Below are 19,187 nucleotides of genomic sequence, written 5' to 3'. Positions count from 1 at the left end.
GAGGTAAAGATGGAGGGAGCAGAAGTGTAAGAGGAGGGGAGGAGGTAAAGATGGAGGGAGCAGAAGTGTAAGAGGAGGGGAGGAGGTAAAGATGGAGGGAGCAGAAGTGTAAGAGGAGGGGAGGAGGTAAAGATGGATGGAGCAGAAGTGTAAGAGGAGGGGAGGAGGTAAAGATGGATGGAGCAGAAGTGTAAGAGGAGGGGAGGAGGTAAAGATGGAGGGAGCAGAAGTGTAAGAGGAGGGGAGGAGGTAAAGATGGAGGGAGCAGAAGTGTAAGCGGAGGGGAGGAGGTAAAGATGGATGGAGCAGAAGTGTAAGAGGAGGGGAGGAGGTAAAGATGGAGGGAGCAGAAGTGTAAGAGGAGGGGAGGAGGTAAAGATGGAGGGAGCAGAAGTGTAAGAGGAGGGGAGGAGGTAAAGATGAAGGGAGCAGAAGTGTAAGAGGAGGGGAGGAGGTAAAGATGGAGGGAGCAGAAGTGTAAGAGGAGGGGAGGAGGTAAAGATGGAGGGAGCAGAAGTGTAAGAGGAGGGGAGGAGGTAAAGATGGAGGGAGCAGAAGTGTAAGAGGAGGGGAGGAGGTAAAGATGGAGGGAGCAGAAGTGTAAGAGGAAGGAAGGAGGTAAAGATGGAGGGAGCAGAAGTGTAAGAGAAGGGGAGGAGGTAAAGATGGAGGGAGCAGAAGTGTAAGAGGAGGGGAGGAGGTAAAGATGGAGGGAGCAGAAGTGTAAGAGGAAGGAAGGAGGTAAAGATGGAGGGAGCAGAAGTGTAAGAGGAGGGGAGGAGGTAAAGATGGAGGGAGCAGAAGTGTAAGAGGAGGGGAGGAGGTAAAGATGGAGGGAGCAGAAGTGTAAGAGGAAGGAAGGAGGTAAAGATGGAGGGAGCAGAAGTGTAAGAGGAGGGGAGGAGGTAAAGATGGAGGGAGCAGAAGTGTAAGAGGAGGGGAGGAGGTAAAGATGGAGGGAGCAGAAGTGCAAGAGGAGGGGAGGAGGTAAAGATGGAGGGAGCAGAAGTGTAAGAGGAGGGGAGGAGGTAAAGATGGAGGGAGCAGAAGTGTAAGAGGAAGGAAGGAGGTAAAGATGGAGGGAGCAGAAGTGTAAGAGGAAGGAAGGAGGTAAAGATGGAGGGAGCAGAAGTGTAAGAGGAGGGGAGGAGGTAAAGATGGAGGGAGCAGAAGTGTAAGAGGAGGGGAGGAGGTAAAGATGGAGGGAGCAGAAGTGTAAGAGGAGGGGAGGAGGTAAAGATGGAGGGAGCAGAAGTGTAAGAGGAGGGGAGGAGGTAAAGATGGAGGGAGCAGAAGTGTAAGAGGAGGGGAGGAGGTAAAGATGGAGGGAGCAGACGTGGAAGAGGAGGGGAGGAGGTAAAGATGGAGGGAGCAGAAGTGTAAGAGGAGGGGAGGAGGTAAAGATGGAGGGAGCAGAAGTGTAAGAGGAGGGGAGGAGGTAAAGATGGAGGGAGCAGAAGTGTAAGAGGAGGGAAGGAGGTAAAGATGGAGGGAGCAGAAGTGTAAGAGGAGGGGAGGAGGTAAAGATGGAGGGAGCAGAAGTGTAAGAGGAGGGGAGGAGGTAAAGATGGAGGGAGCAGAAGTGGAAGAGGAGGGGAGGAGGTAAAGATGGAGGGAGCAGAAGTGTAAGAGGAGGGGAGGAGGTAAAGATGGAGGGAGCAGAAGTGTAAGAGGAAGGAAGGAGGTAAAGATGGAGGGAGCAGAAGTGTAAGAGGAGGGGAGGAGGTAAAGATGGAGGGAGCAGAAGTGTAAGAGGAGGGGAGGAGGTAAAGATGGAGGGAGCTGAAGTGTAAGAGGAGGGGAGGAGGTAAAGATGGAGGGAGCAGAAGTGTAAGAGGAAGGAAGGATGTAAAGATGGAGGGAGCAGAAGTGTAAGAGGTGGGGAGGAGGTAAAGATGGAGGGAGCAGAAGTGGAAGAGGAGGGGAGGAGGTAAAGATGGAGGGAGCAGAAGTGTTAGAGGAGGGGAGGAGGTAAAGATGGAGGGAGCAGAAGTGTAAGAGGAGGGGAGGAGGTAAAGATGGAGGGAGCAGAAGTGTAAGAGGAGGGGAGGAGGTAAAGATGGAGGGAGCAGAAGTGTAAGAGGAGGGGAGGAGGTAAAGATGGAGGGAGCAGAAGTGTAAGAGGAAGGAAGGAGGTAAAGATGGAGGGAGCAGAAGTGTAAGAGGAGGGGAGGAGGTAAAGATGGAGGGAGCAGAAGTGTAAGAGGAGGGGAGGAGGTAAAGATGGAGGGAGCAGAAGTGCAAGAGGAGGGGAGGAGGTAAAGATGGAGGGAGCAGAAGTGTAAGAGGAGGGGAGGAGGTAAAGATGGAGGGAGCAGAAGTGTAAGAGGAGGGGAGGAGGTAAAGATGGAGGGAGCAGAAGTGTAAGAGGAGGGGAGGAGGTAAAGATGGAGGGAGCAGACGTGGAAGAGGAGGGGAGGAGGTAAAGATGGAGGGAGCAGAAGTGTAAGAGGAGGGGAGGAGGTAAAGATGGAGGGAGCAGAAGTGTAAGAGGAGGGGAGGAGGTAAAGATGGAGGGAGCAGATGTGTAAGAGGAGGGGAGGAGGTAAAGATGGAGGGAGCAGAAGTGTAAGAGGAGGGGAGGAGGTAAAGATGGAGGGAGCAGAAGTGTAAGAGGAGGGGAGGAGGTAAAGATGGAGGGAGCAGAAGTGTAAGAGGAGGGGAGGAGGTAAAGATGGAGGGAGCAGAAGTGTAAGAGGAGGGGAGGAGGTAAAGATGGAGGGAGCAGAAGTGTAAGAGGAGGGGAGGAGGTAAAGATGGAGGGAGCAGAAGTGTAAGAGGAGGGGAGGAGGTAAAGATGGAGGGAGCAGAAGTGTAAGAGGAGGGAGGAGGTAAAGATGGAGGGAGCAGAAGTGTAAGAGGAGGGGAGGAGGTAAAGATGGAGGGAGCAGAAGTGTAAGAGGAGGGGAGGAGGTAAAGATGGAGGGAGCAGAAGTGTAAGAGGAGGGGAGGAGGTAAAGATGGAGGGAGCAGAAGTGTAAGAGGAGGGAAGGAGGTAAAGATGGAGGGAGCAGAAGTGTAAGAGGAGGGGAGGAGGTAAAGATGGAGGGAGCAGAAGTGTAAGAGGAGGGAAGGAGGTAAAGATGGAGGGAGCAGAAGTGTAAGTTGAGTCCCAAAATATTATATTTCCAGTGCATAATGTATCTAACATTATCCAAATCTAATACAGAACATTAAGAGACTGAATGTGGTGTAGAAGCTTTGCAAAGAAGTGAAATAAATGCAGGAAAAGCAGAGGATTAACCGGAAGTATAGTTTCCTGTTTAGCTTTACATATAAACTTGGAATTACTTAAGTCTTTTTGTAAATGAGTGTTACAGACTTTTACACTCTTTCTCGCTCTCAAATATTGACTGTAAACAAATCAATATAATAAGATTTAGAACAATTTCATTTAATAAATAACACGACACAAAGAGTTACATAATGCAATAGCCAAATGACTATTGAATTGGGTCTGGTACCGTTTTAAGATTAAATAAACTCTCAGGTTTTGATCTTTATTCGTTCAGACAATGATTCTGGACTGGTGCTCCCTCTGCTGGTGAATTCCTACACTACAGTTCACGCATATGTATTCAATTGCACTCATTTATGTGTCATTTACATGATAATGTCTTCTGAACAAGTGTGAGGTATAGATCGTTTAAAAGATTGTAAACAGAACAATTCTAATTTCCAGAATGCTGCAAAAGTGGAAAATAATGTGATTTCAATGAAAAAACTGGGATTAACCTCAGAATATCACAAATGATGAGAAATCCAGGTGGTTTTGTCAAAGTGAAAGCACTTGGATATGTGAGCTGCTTTATACAATAACATTATTTCTTTAGTTAAATGGGGATTATAAAGACAGAGATGTTAAGCCCACATTAGTTTTTCATTTTATCTACAGATATCTCAACAAATTATATTTTTGGTGAAGTTAAAATACAATGTCAAGGCTAGAAACAAGTGTTATGCCACATTTTGTAACAGAAAATTAAACTAACTGACATTTTTGTTCTGGAAATTCAAAGTGGTGGCTTATTTTTTATTCTACTTAAAATCATTAGTATTTAAATCTGATGTCAGGGAATCATTTAAAATGAATCCCCCTCCCTCTCTCACACTTAGATTGTAAAGAAAAAACTAAATGTGTGATGGTCGACTTCCTTTTGCTTCTAGTTGAACGTTCTGATGACAGCATTTTCCAGAGTCTTATTTGAGTAATACAAACCCTATGTTATGTCTATCATTATTCAATCCAAAGAGATCAGCATTTTATCAAAAAACTAATTGGGGCTGTGCAGAAACCTCATACAAAACATTCATAGAAATGTAATTAGTTTGTATTATTTATTAGAATGTTGTCATCAGTCACTTCAAACTAGAACCAATGTAAAAAAAACTGTTAATGTGTCTGGTCTGAATAATTTGGGGGAAATTGTCTTGCGATGGAAACGTACCCTCATAACCTGGACATAATATTATAGTTCAAGTGCCTTTGACCGGCTGGACTACTCATTAGACTAAAATACTGTTAAGATTGCATTTGAAAACTTGCTAAACATTTTTCTTTTTATCCCAGTTTAGTTTATTTTTAGGTTTATAGTTTTAAATCATGACACAACATGAGGAAATTCAATATTCAAGTTATTTACCAAATACAAATATATAAAATTACATTTATTTAGTTGAATCGATGTGTAAATGTCAGTGTGAGCTCATCACTATGTTTGAGAACTCTGCTCTACTTCCTGTCATTTATATTTACAACTAGTATTTTCCCACCAAATAAAGTCAAACATTTGAAAATCATATAAATCTGTTCATGCAGGGTTTTTAAGTATTGTTTTATTAACACCTGATTTACAGAACAACCACAACAAACTATAAAATTACTTTAAAAAACACATTTATTGATCATTCAGAATAAAGACATGTTGGTTGATCTGATATTATCCATCCATCCATTTTCTACCGCTTGTTCCCTTTTTGGGGTCGCGGGTGACTGGATATAAGTTCTAAATAAAATCAGTTTTTCATGCTCTGTGCTGCCGTCTGCTCCACACTCTCCTCTTCACTAACACCGTCCTCTGAAGTGTCCACCATTTCCATAGCAACAGTGTCCACCATCTCCACTACATGAACGTCCACAGTCGTCTCTTCTGTTTCTTCCTTTACGTCCACTGTCTCCAAAGCATCAGTGTCCAGTGTCTGTACCTCCTCTTTTGTGTCCAAAGTCTGCAGAACAACACTGTCCTCTGTCATGTCCTCGCTCTTTACTACTTCCTTAATATCCAGCATTTCCATGATGTCCACCACCTGAATGTTCACCGGTGTCTCCTCTGCTGCCGCCACGTCCGCCGCCGCCACGTCCTCCCCCGTCACGTCCGCCGCCGCCACGTCCTCCCCCGTCACGTCCTCCCCCGTCAAGTCCTCCCCCGTCACGTCCTCCCCCGTCACGTCCTCCCCCGTCACGTCCTCCCCCGTCACGTCCTCCCCCGTCACGTCCTCCCCCGTCACGTCCTCCCCCGTCACGTCCTCCCCCGTCACGTCCTCCCCCGTCACGTCCTCCCCCGTCACGTCCTCCCCCGTCACGTCCTCCCCCTGGACCATGATGGGCAGCCACGAGTCTTTGTGCAGCTTCTCGTTCCTCTCCACCTCCTGCACACTGGGGGGCGCTGTGACCTGCGTGTCACAAAAACATGTCAAAGATTTATAAACGTTTTCAGATAAATTGCTTTTAGTTAACTTTAGAAGCAAAAATGTCTCGACTCAGTGGTCTATACTGTCAAACTATTAAACACATTACGACATAGCTAAATTAAAAAGTTGAATGTCACATATTGTAGGTATGACAATCACTGGCTGCAGAGGGAATAACAAAGGGGAGATGAAGGAACAATTTTCTTGTTTGCATAATCATTCAGCAAATGGTTGAGAAGGGAACCCACTACACTGGCAGCAAATGTCATGGTAAATTAAATGTGCTAAATCAAAACTATCACTACAATATGATCCAGTGTCAGTAATGGAGTAAATAGTGTAAAAAAAATCTCCCAAAACGTGTTCTTACAGCCCTCACCTGCATGTGTGGGGGCAGATGTTTGTACTCCGCCTCATTCACGTCAAAGTCCTCCATCTTCTTGTCCAGGATCCACCAGCGCCCAGCGAAGCCCACGTCCAGCACACGCTCGGGCAGCTCCCTCCAGGGCACCGACAGGTTGGAGCAGGTAGCCTCGTACAGCGCACTCTGAGGGTCGAAGTCGGCGTTGTAGACCAGGGAGACAAAGCCCAGGTTCAGGTGGCGCAGGCGGCCCTGGTTCCGGAGCGTGACCAGGTTCTGGACGTGCAGGTCGGATGTGCCGTTGCGGATCCAGGGCGAGAGCAGGGCCAGCTGATTGGAGCGGTCCAGTAGGGCGGACTGGAACGAGGACTGGTCAGGTTTGGTATAGAAGCAGGCATAGGTTCCGCCCAGAAGGCCCATGTACACGGAGGCTTTGAGTGGGTGGTCCCTGGCCCCCACCACCACCTCCCGACACGCCTCTTTGTAGTCGGACAGCAGACCGCGGCACCACACGGCTGAAACACACACCAGACATGAACCACATTGTAGTGGCGAGAAGATGAAGTGGGCAAAAAGCTCCAGCGATTTAATTTAATACAACAATCTCACATTTCTGCAGATTAAATGCATTAAGTGCAGATTAAATTTATAAAAAAAAAAAAAATAAAAAATAAAAAAAAAGGTGTTTCAAACAAGTCGTATTTATGAACGTTTGAGGATAATTTTGAAGTCCTTTCACATTTTGTCTGACATGGGAACAGAGTTTAGTTTGATAATAAAATATCTGCTGCTTATCATTAACAGGATAGTCAGTGTAATCCCTCATTTGCCCAGGAGAGTTCCATAGGAAACGATGCAGTTGCATCATCTGGACAATGTTTTTAGAAAAACATTGACTCTCATCCAAGAGTCAATCTCAATCTGCGGATCGAGTCTGGGAAACATTTATCCTACTGTGTAGGCCCTGCCCACTGGACCTCCTGATAAAGGAGTCTAGATGACTACAAATTAAGAGCATAGAAAAATGAAGAAAAAAAAACACCTGCTTGTTGTTATTATACATTTTTGGGGAAATGTCCTACTACCTGTCCAAATTGAACACTTTAAAACAGCCATTGATTCATTATTGTCAACAATCTTCTCAATATTCTTATTAACCATAACACCACGCGTTCAGTAGACATGAAACACACTAATACCATAGTGTGTAATATGTCCCATGACAGAAGAGTATGACATCAATTTGCATACCATAATTCTATTTAGTCTAGTCTAGTATCACAGTAAATGTATATCTTGTGACAAGTCGTGTGTCTTGTATAAAATATAATATTGTAAAAGACTTTTATCACATATCACACTCTGCAGAGGTATTGCCCATTATCTTTCAGCATTGGGCTTCTGTTGTCCATGCACAGTCTAATCCAGTGACAGGCAGTAGTGACAGCAGAACTGAGGTCCACATGAGGGGCTTTTCTCACCGGCTTTGCTCTGCTTCAGCCTCTCCCAGCGGCCCGCAGGGGCCGGGGCAGGAGCCGGGGCAGGGGCCGCTTCTGCCACGGTACACAACGCTCTCCTCAGCGCACGGAACGAGGCCATTTCAGCTGATTTGAGCCTCTACGGTCACCTTTAAGACCACAGCATCATGACTAAAGGCGACAGGTCACGTGGAACCAAAATGGCGACTCTGGTCCTCCTTTTTTTAGAGTCCCGAGGAAAAAACCACTGAGCAGAAGTATAGTACCGCAAAATCATGATCACATTATAACATAATACTTCATAAATATTTCAAATAAATATTATAATGCTTTGGTGGGTTTGAAAACGTTGTATTCTCTCCAACTTTGTATAATTTCCATATTATTGTATTATTATTCACAATATTGGTTACAGTTTCAATGTAATTTCCATTAAAAGCAACTGGAAAAAAGGTTCCCTTATGGATATATTTGTCTATAATACATCTATGTATTTGCCAAGACTTATAAACAAGCGAAGTAAATGTATTTCGACAGGATTCACGTGACCACTTTGTTTACGTAGTGACGTGTAACCGGAAGTACAGTCTGACAAGTGACGCTCGGCTTAGAAATCAGATAACGTGTTGTATTTAGACTGTATTATTAAAGTGTTCAGCTTTTTGGTTGTATTTTCGGATTGAATATCATCACAATTTGAGAAAGTAGTGATTTGAGTGCAGCTCATCTCTCTCCATGCAGTAGTAGGCTGCTTCAGCCTGGTCCAGCTGTCACACCTGGGACTGAGCTGTCATCGCTATCCTGCAGGTATTCATCTTTTTCATGATTTTTTTCAGCTAAAATACGACTGGATATGTTAAATCTTTCAGATGTTAGTGTTAAGGTTTGTTTACGATGTTGAGATTGTGAAATGTCTTTGATTTCTAAAGAGGTATTTTGTTTGTTTAACGTCAATTTAGGTCCTGGATGAGGTAAGAGTCTGCCACCAAGACTATGGCGAGTCCAAATGATCTGCAATTCCAAGGTAAATCTTCCCTCTCTAATTCCATACGAATAAAATAAGTTTAGCTTTGCCCAATGATTTTAGTCTGTCAATATTGCCTTCAAGTGTGATTATTCAAAGGATATTTATGTACAGATGAAATGTAGGTCTTGTATTGTTTGGTTGCAGGAAAAAACACAAGAAACATTCACTTTATTTCATCACACATGTATTAAAGGCAGTTTCCAAGCTCTAAAGAATAAAGTCTAAAGTCTAAGTCGTACAACACTTGGATACCAACTGCCATAAAACGCCAAAGAAGAAGAAGAGAATAAAGTCAAAGAATAAAGTCTAGAGTCTAAAACGTAAAACTTCAGTAGGTGTCGGCCATGTAACACTTGGATACCAACTACCATAAAACACCACCAAACAACACCAAACAAGAAAAATAAGTAATATTATAAAATGATTGAGTAATGAGTCAAACAGAATCAATAAATGATGACATTACTGGGTGGTGAGGACTCATTTAGTCTGACATAATCATCTTGTTGAAGCCACGTTTGTGTCATTTGTGAGTGTTATTTTTCTTAAGTTATTTGGTCTGATGCCTGAAATAGTTTATCTGAGGTTTGACTTTTTGGCATCATATGCACGAGGGACACCAGGCTGAGAAATAGATTTTCAAAGTTAGGGGCCAGGGGGGCCCCCTACCTAAAAAAGTTAGGGGCCCCCCAGAAATTTCAGGGGTCCACAAGCGCGCGCGTCATTGCGGCGTCATGAGAACAAGATACATTTGTTGTTTTAAACCTCGTTATTAGCATGTAAAACAATTTAAAGTACTTTTATCTGTTATTTGATATGAAGAGCACAAATACTGAATTCCTATAAACCAGAGATCATGATCTTTAAATACTGTTTAATTCAATATAATAATGTTTCTTAGATACAAAATAAATACTGTTTACAGCATTTGACACAAGGAGATCTTGTGGAATATATAAAATCACAGCCTACAAAATAAACTACAAACATATATACATTGCCCCGATGCTAACAACTCCAAAGGGGGCGGGGCTCTTGGATACTTCCACATTGACACAGCTTTTGTTGCAAACAACTTTAAAAAGACTGAATTGTGGACTGAGTAGATTGACGCCGGCCAACCTAGATATCACGTTTGGGGCAACATTAGACCGGGCATTTCCGAGTACATCCGAACAAGACCGAACGCATCGGCCAATCAGATGACCACTTTCATCGAAATTAGATCACAGACACCTCTCGGCCAATGAGAAGCGAGAAGACTGCGAAGTGGCATGTCTGTCAAAATGAAACTTAAGCAATGAAAATGCCCCGAATATGGACAAATTACTAGTTAAATCTTGATTGATGGAATTTAGATACAGGGGCACACACAATCTCACAGGCCTGGACACACACAATCTCTATCCGTCTGGAATCTGACCACTTCATATGTGACAGAGCGGGCAAGAGTTCAGCGACAGAGGAGCGTCTTACACTGCTGCTCTGCACCCGGGGCTCATCCCTGGGTGAGCCCCGGGGATTGTTTGTCAAATTCCGAACTAATAGGGATGAACCCTCCGAAGTCTGATGGATGCCATCCCTGCGTATGAGCCCGGGCTTTCCCAAAACGCACTCCAGTTGTCAACATAGACATTTTTTTGAGGGCACCAACTAGATAACCAGCTGTTGAATGCTGAAAGACGGCTGTACAATTCAGCATTAATCCGATTGGACAGGGAACCAGAAAATATGAATAACTTTTTTCCAAAGAGGCTTGGTAGTTTTTTCCTGGCCAAGAAGGAGGGCCAAAGGACAGGGGGATGTTTGGACATTTGTCTAAGGACATGGGATGCTTGGACCTTTGTCTAAGGACACTGGATGCTGGGACATGGACAGGGGATGCTTTGACATTTGTCTAAGGACATGGGATGCTTGGACCTTTGTCTAAGGACACTGGATGCTGGGACATGGACAGGGGATGCTTTGACATTTGTCTAAGGACATGGGATGCTTGGACCTTTGTCTAAGGACACTGGATGCTGGGACATGGACAGGGGATGCTTTGACATTTGTCTAAGGACATGGGATGCTTGGACCTTTGTCTAAGGACACTGGATGCTGGGACATGGACAGGGGATGCTTTGACATTTGTCTAAGGACATGGGATGCTTGGACCTTTGTCTAAGGACACTGGATGCTGGGACATGGACAGGGGATGCTTTGACATTTGTCTAAGGACATGGGATGCTTGGACCTTTGTCTAAGGACACTGGATGCTGGGACATGGACAGGGGATGCTTTGACATTTGTCTAAGGACATGGGATGCTTGGACCTTTGTCTAAGGACACTGGATGCTGGGACATGGACAGGGGATGCTTTGACATTTGTCTAAGGACATGGGATGCTTGGACCTTTGTCTAAGGACACTGGATGCTGGGACATGGACAGGGGATGCTTGGACATTGCTAAATTCCTATGAACATTGTTTAATCTGTTGCTGATTCTTTTACTGAAGAGTCTTAATTTAAACTTGTACAGTTCTGACTTCCCTAAAAGTCCCCTCAAATGTCTCCACAATATTGCAGTAAGTATCACACCATGAGGTAATAAATCACGACACCAGATTAGAATACATCGTAATAGATCACTTCACTCTTCATAACACACTTCTCATCTATTTCATGCTATTTCCCGTGTGATTTGTGGAGCAGAGTTTGAGGAGGCGGCCCAACTCCTGTCCTCGGACCCCGGGGCCTCCACTCTGAGCGTGTCAGCAGGGGGCGGCAGTGAGGAGGTGAAGCTGGACCTGTCAGACGAGGAGGAGGAGGCCCAGCAGGAGAGCGCTGAGGTCTGTGCGGAAGGGATTATTACTAAAAAAGAGCGACCCAAATCCTATTATTGTGTCACTCAAACAGAAATGTGTTCAAACATGAACGTATTAATTCAGGTATAATTATAAGACAAATGTGAATTGTCTGTAAAATGAATCACAAAAGTGCCGAAATAGCATCTTATTCTATTATTTGAAAGTTTACAGCATACATTTTAATATGTTTTATTTTTAATCAGTTGTTCTTGTAGCATTTTCACTATAAATTAGATTCAAATGTTGCATATCTTCAAAACAACATTTGTGATAATATCTAACTTTCGACATATTGCCTAAATCTACATAAAGTGTTAATGTAACGGGACAGACAAAAGCTTACATAACAGGCTTTTAGCTAGGATTTGAAAACACCCCGTCCAACCGGGGGCTTAAAAAAATTTCGCTCGAGCCGGCTATGGAAAGCCATTATGTGTATCATGACCTTTTTTCGACGCTTTTACAAAATAAAGCGGCGCTTTTAACGCAGAGGCGACTACACGGCGATCTAAAGCGGCGCCCGCACGCCTCTCGTATCATATTGACTTTCCATACTCTCGCGCCGCCTGCGCCTCTCGCCCGTGCGGATCACACTCTGCCACTTATCGTATCGCGCAGTATTTGACATGGTATTTGGCCGTGGAGGTTCGGCAAACGTGGAGCTTCGGCATTTTCCAGACCATGGCTCGGCAGCCAATCAGAGCCAAACTCACAAACTTTGTCGACCAAATTTTCACTTGGAAACAGTAAGCTGTCATGGCGCGGACACCGGCGGACTGTCGTCAAACGCTTCCCAGCCCGATTTAATGATGATATTCCCTTTTCTAAAATGTATTAATAAAAATGACACCGTCCTTGCCCTCGAAAATGTCCGTCCACATGTCGAGATACCCCGTCCAGAATACGGGAAGACGGCCCTCTAGCTAAAAGCCTGTTACATAATGCATGGATCTCTTCCAAAATGTGCTCAAGTAAATGTAACTCGCACCTCTTCGTTTACCTAATCCCCTTTGAGGAAGTAAAGGATTTATTTATTCTTCTACTTAAGCAAATTACGTTTTATATAAAACTGCTTTATGTAACTCATGACCATAAATCACAGAAGTTATTTTTATTTTAAAACTACATAATAAGGCTGCAACTAACGATTATTTTAACTTTTATATAATAATAATTATTATTATTTCAACCAAAGTTTTTGGGATTGTTTATATTGCACTGTTTAAATACATTCTCAACCAAATAAAGGTTGATATTTGCTGACTTGAAGCTTCTAGATGGAGAATATTTAAGAAATAAAATGTATTATTAAGATATTCCTTTATTGTCCCAAATGGGGAAATTTCATTGTTGCAACGCAGGTAGATACAGAGGTAGATACAGAGGAAAAGAACAGATCACTTATAGGAAGTTTGAAAAACACTCTCAGTAGAAGATCTCCTATAAACAAAAACTCTTTTTTGATTGAATTTATTGATTCAAATCTGAAATAGTTCTTCTGATGTTATGTGTCTTTTTTGAGACATTTTGATTTGATAATTCCTCTGCCTTTGTTATAAAAGGTCTTGTGGTGTGTTTTGGAGTCTGTGTGGTCCAGAGAACGATCACCATTATAAAAATACTACTATGGTTACTTTGCATAGTCCACTAGTGTTTTACGTACAGTTTGCCATATTTTACTTTTTCTATCATGATCTCACTATATACCACATAAAGGGTCTTCTGACTTTTTTGGACGTTTATGATAAACAAACAATCATTTGACTCTTGGAACCAGACAGACTGAACACTGTTCTCTCTCTCTCATGTGTGGAGCCTTCAAGCCTCAAGATGAGAGTTAACGGTGGGAGACCCCCGCTCAGCATAGACATTTAGAGCCAGGAAGAGCCGCGGCACATTTGATTGTCCACACACCTTCACCCGACTTAAATGGCGTTGATTCTTTAGCACAAGAATAGAGAACAAAGTTTATTATAGTCTATCACCAGCAGAGGGCGGTAAACATAAATCCATGCATTGTCTGTGCACTAAAACCACTTTGCCTCATATTCACATCTTTGGTTATAAAATGTGAAAAGCTAATGCTGTGTAAAAGCCTAGTGTGTCTCCTTAAACATTTGTCCCGCTCTTGTCCCCGTTGCAGCTCTTGGGAGGCCAGAAGTCTCCTGGAGGATTCTGGACGTTCGAATACTATCAGTCTTTCTTTAACGTGGACACTTCGCAGGTACGACAGACACTCACACCACTTTCAAGACTTAAACCGTCTGTGCTTGGCCAGGGGAGCCGGGATCAGCCGCTTTATTTCTATTACACATTTTAAAAACAAAGCCGTGTCCAAAAGGGGTGAACATAGTGAAATAAAATCAACCGCCAAACAATAAAATAAAATACAAACCATAAAATGCAATAAAAACGACAGAGATTGAGCCTTGGATGAGAAGTCTCGTCTATGAAACGTTTAATCAACCTCATAGTAGTTCAAATACTCAAGTAGTTGTGCTGTTCGTTTTTAAGAGCAAATAGATCGCCTTGTTTGCCAGAATGTTTTTTTCGTAGCTGTTCAAGAGAGAGAAGGTACAGCGTAAAAAGCACAGGTCCGAGAATAGAACCTTGGGGGACTCCACAGTGAGGGGGATTATTGCGATGTTTACAGAGAATATTTTATTGCAGTGAAAACTAACTAATTGCATCTGTAATGAGCGTTTCTGTGGTGCGCAGGTCCTGGACAGGGTCAAAGGCTCAGTGATGCCGTTACCAGGACGGAACTTCATCAAACATCATCTGAGGAGCAACCCAGATCTATACGGTACAGAGCAGACTTCAGTGTGTCCATAGCAACAGCACATAACACAGGTGCACTCACATTACATTCTTCTGACCTGTTCTGATCAGCACTTCATATTTCATTCTCTCATATGTCCCCTGTATAAACGTTGACTTGAACATGATGCGATTTCACTGGAGAAACTGGGATTAACCTCAGAATATCACAAAATCTGACAAATTAAGGTTGTTTTGTCAAATAAAAAGCACAATTTTTTAACCCATTCACTGTTAGAATATATCGTATTTATTATTTAATAAGAGATTATGGAAGAAACACCTGATGTTTAGGTTTTACTGGACAAATGCTGAGGCAACAATAGTTTTAATTTTGGTGTGGGTGTGTGTGTGTGTGTGTGTCTTGTGTGTGTGTGTCTTGTGTGTGTGTGTCTTGTGTGTGTGTGTCGTGTGTGTGTGTGTATCTTTTGTTTGTGTGTGTGTGTGTGTGTGTGTCTTTTGTGTGTGTGTGTGTCTTTTGTGTGTGTGTGTGTCTTGTGTGTGTGTGTGTGTCGTGTGTGTGTGTCTTGTGTGTGTGTGTGTGTGTGTGTGTGTGTCTTGTGTGTGTGTGTGTGTCTTGTGTGTGTGTGTGTGTCTTTTGTTTGTGTGTGTGTGTGTGTCTTTTGTTTGTGTGTGTGTGTGTGTGTGTCTTGTGTGTGTGTGTGTCTTGTGTGTGTGTGTCTTGTGTGTGTGTGTCTTTTGTTTGTGTGTGTGTGTGTGTGTGTGTCTTTTGTGTGTGTGTGTGTCTTGTGTGTCGTGTGTGTGCGCGTGTCTTTGTGCGTGTCTTGTGCGTGCAGGTCCGTTCTGGATCTGTGTGACTCTGGTCTTCACTGTGGCCATCAGTGGGAACCTGTCCACGTTCCTGCTGGAGATGGGGAACCCTGCTTATCACTACACTCCACAGTTCCACAGAGGTAACTCCACGTTTGGGTGTGTTTCCTTTGCATTTGCTGAGGTTGTCTTCTTGGTGTCTTGAGATTTGGCGCTGCTAAATCCTAAAGTAACTCTAACTCTAACTCTTGACGTGTTGCTCTCTGCTCAGTGACGGTGGCATCGGTGGTGATCTTCCTGTACGCCTGGCTGGTCCCTGTCGGCCTGTGGGGCTTCCTCACCTGGAGACAGGGCGTGGAGAGGCAGGTGGGAGCCTACTCTTTCCTGGAGACTGTGTGTGTGTACGGCTACTCCCTCTTCATCTACATCCCCACCTCTGTGAGTTTACACACACACAACACACACACAACACACACACACACACACCAACACAACACAACACAACACACACCTTTTAACTTTGTGAAGAAGAACATATCTGAGCTTATGTTTCAAGGTATTCATCATTTCTAGCCAACAACCAGTCTGGACATTAGCAGCTACTCACTTTAGCTTCATTTGAACTGCTTTAAATGACCCTGCGTTTACATTACTTACTTAGACATTCGATGAACACAGTAACATAATCATTAAAATATCATATAAACAAGCAAAGTAAATGTGTTTGAATGAGCTTTATTCATCTTTTATGTCACGAGTCCGAAGGTTCACGGGTCCGAAATTTCCCCGAAATTTTAAGGTTCACAAATCTGAAGGTTCAATGGTCCGAAGATGTGTGTCCGTGCAGCGGGCTCTCCTCGCCTCCCTTTGCCCTACAAACTGGCTTTTAAGACTTTTCTAGTGTTGATGCACTTTTTATGATTAAACTCGCGTATTTTCCAGAACCGACTTGTTTCTGTGCATAGGCTGAGCTCCTTATCGTATTATTAATGAATGAATTAACTCAAATAGCCCAGCAGTTTCGGCCGCGCACCGCGGCTCTGTAGACACTCCCGTCTTGGCCAGCTGAATTTCCTTTTTGACTACCAATCCTACAGTGATCGGATCACGCGTTTCTATACATATATCATTTCTATACTTTGATCAAATGAGCGCATAAAGCGGAGGATTCGATATGTTCCCTTGTTATTTTTATATACACAGTACAACTTGCTGTGTATAGTTGTGAGCATCTGGTGCACAAAACGTTGTGACGAGCCCCAGTGCGTGTCTTCGTGCTTCGTGCCCATTCGGACCAGTGAACCTTAGGACTAGCGAACTTTTGGACCACGAACCTTCGGACTAGCGAACCTTCGGACTCGTGGGGGGTAACCAGTTGCACAGTGCATGTGCTCACAACACACCGAGCTCTGGGATTGTGGTGAGGAGATGAGACCGAATCAAAACTAACGCAGGACGTACTGATTTGAAAAAGTAACTTGGGGAGTACTAGATGACATGAGTGCACAAAACTAACGTGTACTCTAAAAGACTGAGTACTCTGTTCCCCCTAAACTCTGTTGGCGCTACACCACCTTCATACTTGGCCTGTGGGTGGCGTTAAACATGGCACACGTGTGGGTCACATGTCACGTTTGTCTGGCTCAGATTCTGTGGATCCTCCCGTTCGAGTGGCTGCGCTGGACGCTCATGGTGGTTGCTATGGTGATCTCGGGCTCGGTGCTGGTGCTGACGTTCTGGCCGGCGGTGCGCGAGGACACCAAACCCATGGCCGTGTCCACAGTGGTCACCATCGTGGCGCTGCACGCACTGCTGGCCATCGGCTGTAAGGTCAGTGTGAGGAGAGGTCAGGGGTCACAGAGGTCACAGGGGTCAGGAGGACAGCCTTAAAGTGCCTTGAAGTGGGATCATTCGTTGAACTAAAATGTAGTTAAGATTAAAAATAAAATTCAAACACAAATACACATTATATCTCAGAATAACATTGTTTAGGTTTTTACTTTCAGTTTGTACTTTTCTCCACAAACAGCTGCTTGGCTTGTATAAAACTATCATTTATATTTACAACAGGTAAAACTACACCAAGTCTAAATTAGAAAATAAGTACTATTCAACTTATTTTAACTGAGACTATTTGTTTTATAATATTTTCAACTATATTTTCAACTAAATAAAAATAATGTATTGATTATTACACACGTTTTCCGTAATATATAATTTACTTATACCAGAGGTCATTCCAAGTATATTTTACAAGTCTCAAGTCCGAGTCAAGTTGTGATTTGAGTTTCAAGTGATTAAACCAAATGATCGCTCATATTTTAACGATTTATATGGCTTTTGTGAACGGTTCCTTTTTAAAATAAAAAGTGGGAGGGACAAACTGTTTTCCAAAATACTTCTATTTTTTTGGAGGAAAGTATTAAGTCATTTCAAGTTCCAGGGTTTCAAGTGCTCGCCTCTGACTTCTATGAGACATCCAAAAGCTCAACAAAATAAGTAGTTCTATCCAATATTTCAGATTTATATTGGCAGTTTTTTTCTGTATTAATATTACACATATACAGCATACAACTTTGTCAATAAACTACAGAAAGTTTCAAGTTCATGTCTCTAAATGCACACGTTGTTACTCTTGTTTCTTATTTTGTATTCATCTAGAATCAGAAATGGTGTGTTCTCATGTTCTTTTCTGCTGTTTTAGATGTACTTCTTCCAAACGGCGTCGCACATCATCCTTCCTCTGCAGCCCACCACCGCCCCCGTCCAGCTCCACCCCCAGAACCAGACCAGGACCCACTGAGTCCTGACCCTGGACCCGGGACACACTTTACACTGAGAGTCCTGGTTGAAGAAGGAAACGACTGTGAATGATTGCAATAACTCCTGCGATGTCGCGCTTGAACCGGATTGGTCCTGTTTGTTTTTTGTTTCTTTTTATCTGTTAATTGTTACAAAATGGGGAAAAATAAGAAAATGTAAAACAAATCTTTTTTTTTTTTTTGCATGATTTTTCTTCCGTACACGGTTTATTTTCTGCTCTTCAAAATGTCAACAGAATTGGTTTTGTTGGAGTTTGTGACTTTCTGACCTCAAGATTCATGGACTGGACCAGGAGACTGGACACTGGACCAGGAGACTGGACACTGGACCAGGAGACTGGACACTGGACCAGGAGACTGGACACTGGACCAGGAGACTGGACCAGGAGACTGGACCTGGACACTGGACCAGGGGACCAGGAGACTGGACCAGGGACTATGAGGGACTTGGATCTCATTTGGAAATGCATCTAGTTTACATAAAAGAGCACTATAGAACTTTTCTGATAGAAGGTCTACCGCCTGCTTGTCGCCATGGAGATGTTGTACAGTATGGCATTCAATTACAGTACAAGTGTTTTTATTGCCTTGAAAAACTGCTTGTCTCAATGGCAGAATACTTCAGTCCATTTTACTTTACTACATTTAAGAGCTGTATCTGTACTTTCTGCTGCACTACATTTGTGAAGTGCTGAAAGGACGAGGCTTTGTCTTTAGCACTTTGACCACGACATCCTGCCAAAGGCTTTGAGCAAACAATGAAGAAATAAATAATACGAGCTCTAAAATGATGAAATGGATTCAGTCGCTTCAGTCGATCAAAAGCAACACAATTATTTATTAAAATCACACTAAATCTAAGAAATACTTTCACTTTAAAACTTTAACTCAACTATATTTGCATGTGATTTTTTTTCCTGTATCTGTACTTTTACTTAAAACCAAGTTAAGTTCAATGTTTGATGTCAGGCGAACAGAAGCATCTCCATGGAAACAAGCGGGTTACACAGTGCGCCTATAAAACTTGAGGTTGGAATATGTATTTGAAAGACTAGAACTTCTCTTACATTCATTAAAACATTTGTCATGTTTTTTTGTGGCGCCCTCGTCACAGTATTTATTATATATATTTTTCACTGTTCTTATTGCGAGATAGGGCCAAATCTACAGCTCTGCGCTTTCTTTAAGTCTAATTGCAAACTACTGTTCGGTGGAAGAAAAGGGTGGCTTCCATTCATTATACTTGGTAAATATATATTAAAAAAATATATAGTTTGACTTTTTAGAACCAATAATTTCAATAAATCTTACTTTTGTTATAAGAAAGTCTGGTGTTTCCTTTTTCATTTTGTGTTTTGTTCCTTTTAT

The 19,187-nt window shown here is 43.1% G+C and overlaps 2 protein-coding genes across 2 annotated transcripts; one reads left to right on the top strand and one right to left on the bottom strand.

Moving 5' to 3' along the window:
• Nucleotides 1–5,016: 5,016 nt before the first annotated feature.
• On the bottom strand, nt 5,017–7,740 carry timm29 (translocase of inner mitochondrial membrane 29). The gene is made up of 3 exons (XM_072442279.1): nt 7,534–7,740; nt 6,071–6,567; nt 5,017–5,673 (listed from the first exon to the last, which is right to left on the bottom strand). Exons 1-3 carry the CDS (start codon nt 7,649–7,651, stop codon nt 5,017–5,019), a joined length of 1,272 nt encoding a protein of 423 aa, XP_072298380.1. The 5' UTR covers nt 7,652–7,740.
• A 370-nt stretch (nt 7,741–8,110) lies between these two features.
• yipf2 (Yip1 domain family, member 2) lies at nt 8,111–17,921 on the top strand. The gene is made up of 9 exons (XM_072442423.1): nt 8,111–8,337; nt 8,490–8,554; nt 11,252–11,388; nt 13,550–13,630; nt 14,125–14,212; nt 15,024–15,140; nt 15,269–15,435; nt 16,645–16,827; nt 17,702–17,921. Exons 2-9 carry the CDS (start codon nt 8,524–8,526, stop codon nt 17,798–17,800), a joined length of 903 nt encoding a protein of 300 aa, XP_072298524.1. The 5' UTR covers nt 8,111–8,337; nt 8,490–8,523; the 3' UTR covers nt 17,801–17,921.
• Nucleotides 17,922–19,187: the final 1,266 nt, after the last annotated feature.

The sequence above is a fragment of the Eucyclogobius newberryi genome, unplaced genomic scaffold (genome assembly GCF_026437365.1).
Source record: "Eucyclogobius newberryi isolate DKJ021-1_F unplaced genomic scaffold, fEucNew1.0.hap1 SCAF_13, whole genome shotgun sequence".
NCBI classification, from domain to species: domain Eukaryota; kingdom Metazoa; phylum Chordata; class Actinopteri; order Gobiiformes; family Gobiidae; genus Eucyclogobius; species Eucyclogobius newberryi.
The sequence above is the reverse complement of the archived record's forward strand: the minus strand, read 5'-3'. Positions and strand labels throughout refer to the sequence as shown.

Excerpts from the sequence above, each read along its gene's own strand:
- timm29 (XM_072442279.1), bottom strand. The coding sequence starts at position 7,651 with ATGGCCTCGTTCCGTGCGCTGAGGAGAGCGTTGTGTACCGTGGCAGAA. Across the intron at positions 6,568-7,533 it reads GCTGAAGCAGAGCAAAGCCG|CCGTGTGGTGCCGCGGTCTG; the intron begins GTGAGAAAAGCC and ends TGTGTGTTTCAG. Across the intron at positions 5,674-6,070 it reads ATCTGCCCCCACACATGCAG|GTCACAGCGCCCCCCAGTGT; the intron begins GTGAGGGCTGTA and ends TGTGACACGCAG.
- yipf2 (XM_072442423.1), top strand. The coding sequence starts at position 8,524 with ATGGCGAGTCCAAATGATCTGCAATTCCAAG. Across the intron at positions 8,555-11,251 it reads AAATGATCTGCAATTCCAAG|AGTTTGAGGAGGCGGCCCAA; the intron begins GTAAATCTTCCC and ends TTTGTGGAGCAG. Across the intron at positions 11,389-13,549 it reads CCCAGCAGGAGAGCGCTGAG|CTCTTGGGAGGCCAGAAGTC; the intron begins GTCTGTGCGGAA and ends TCCCCGTTGCAG.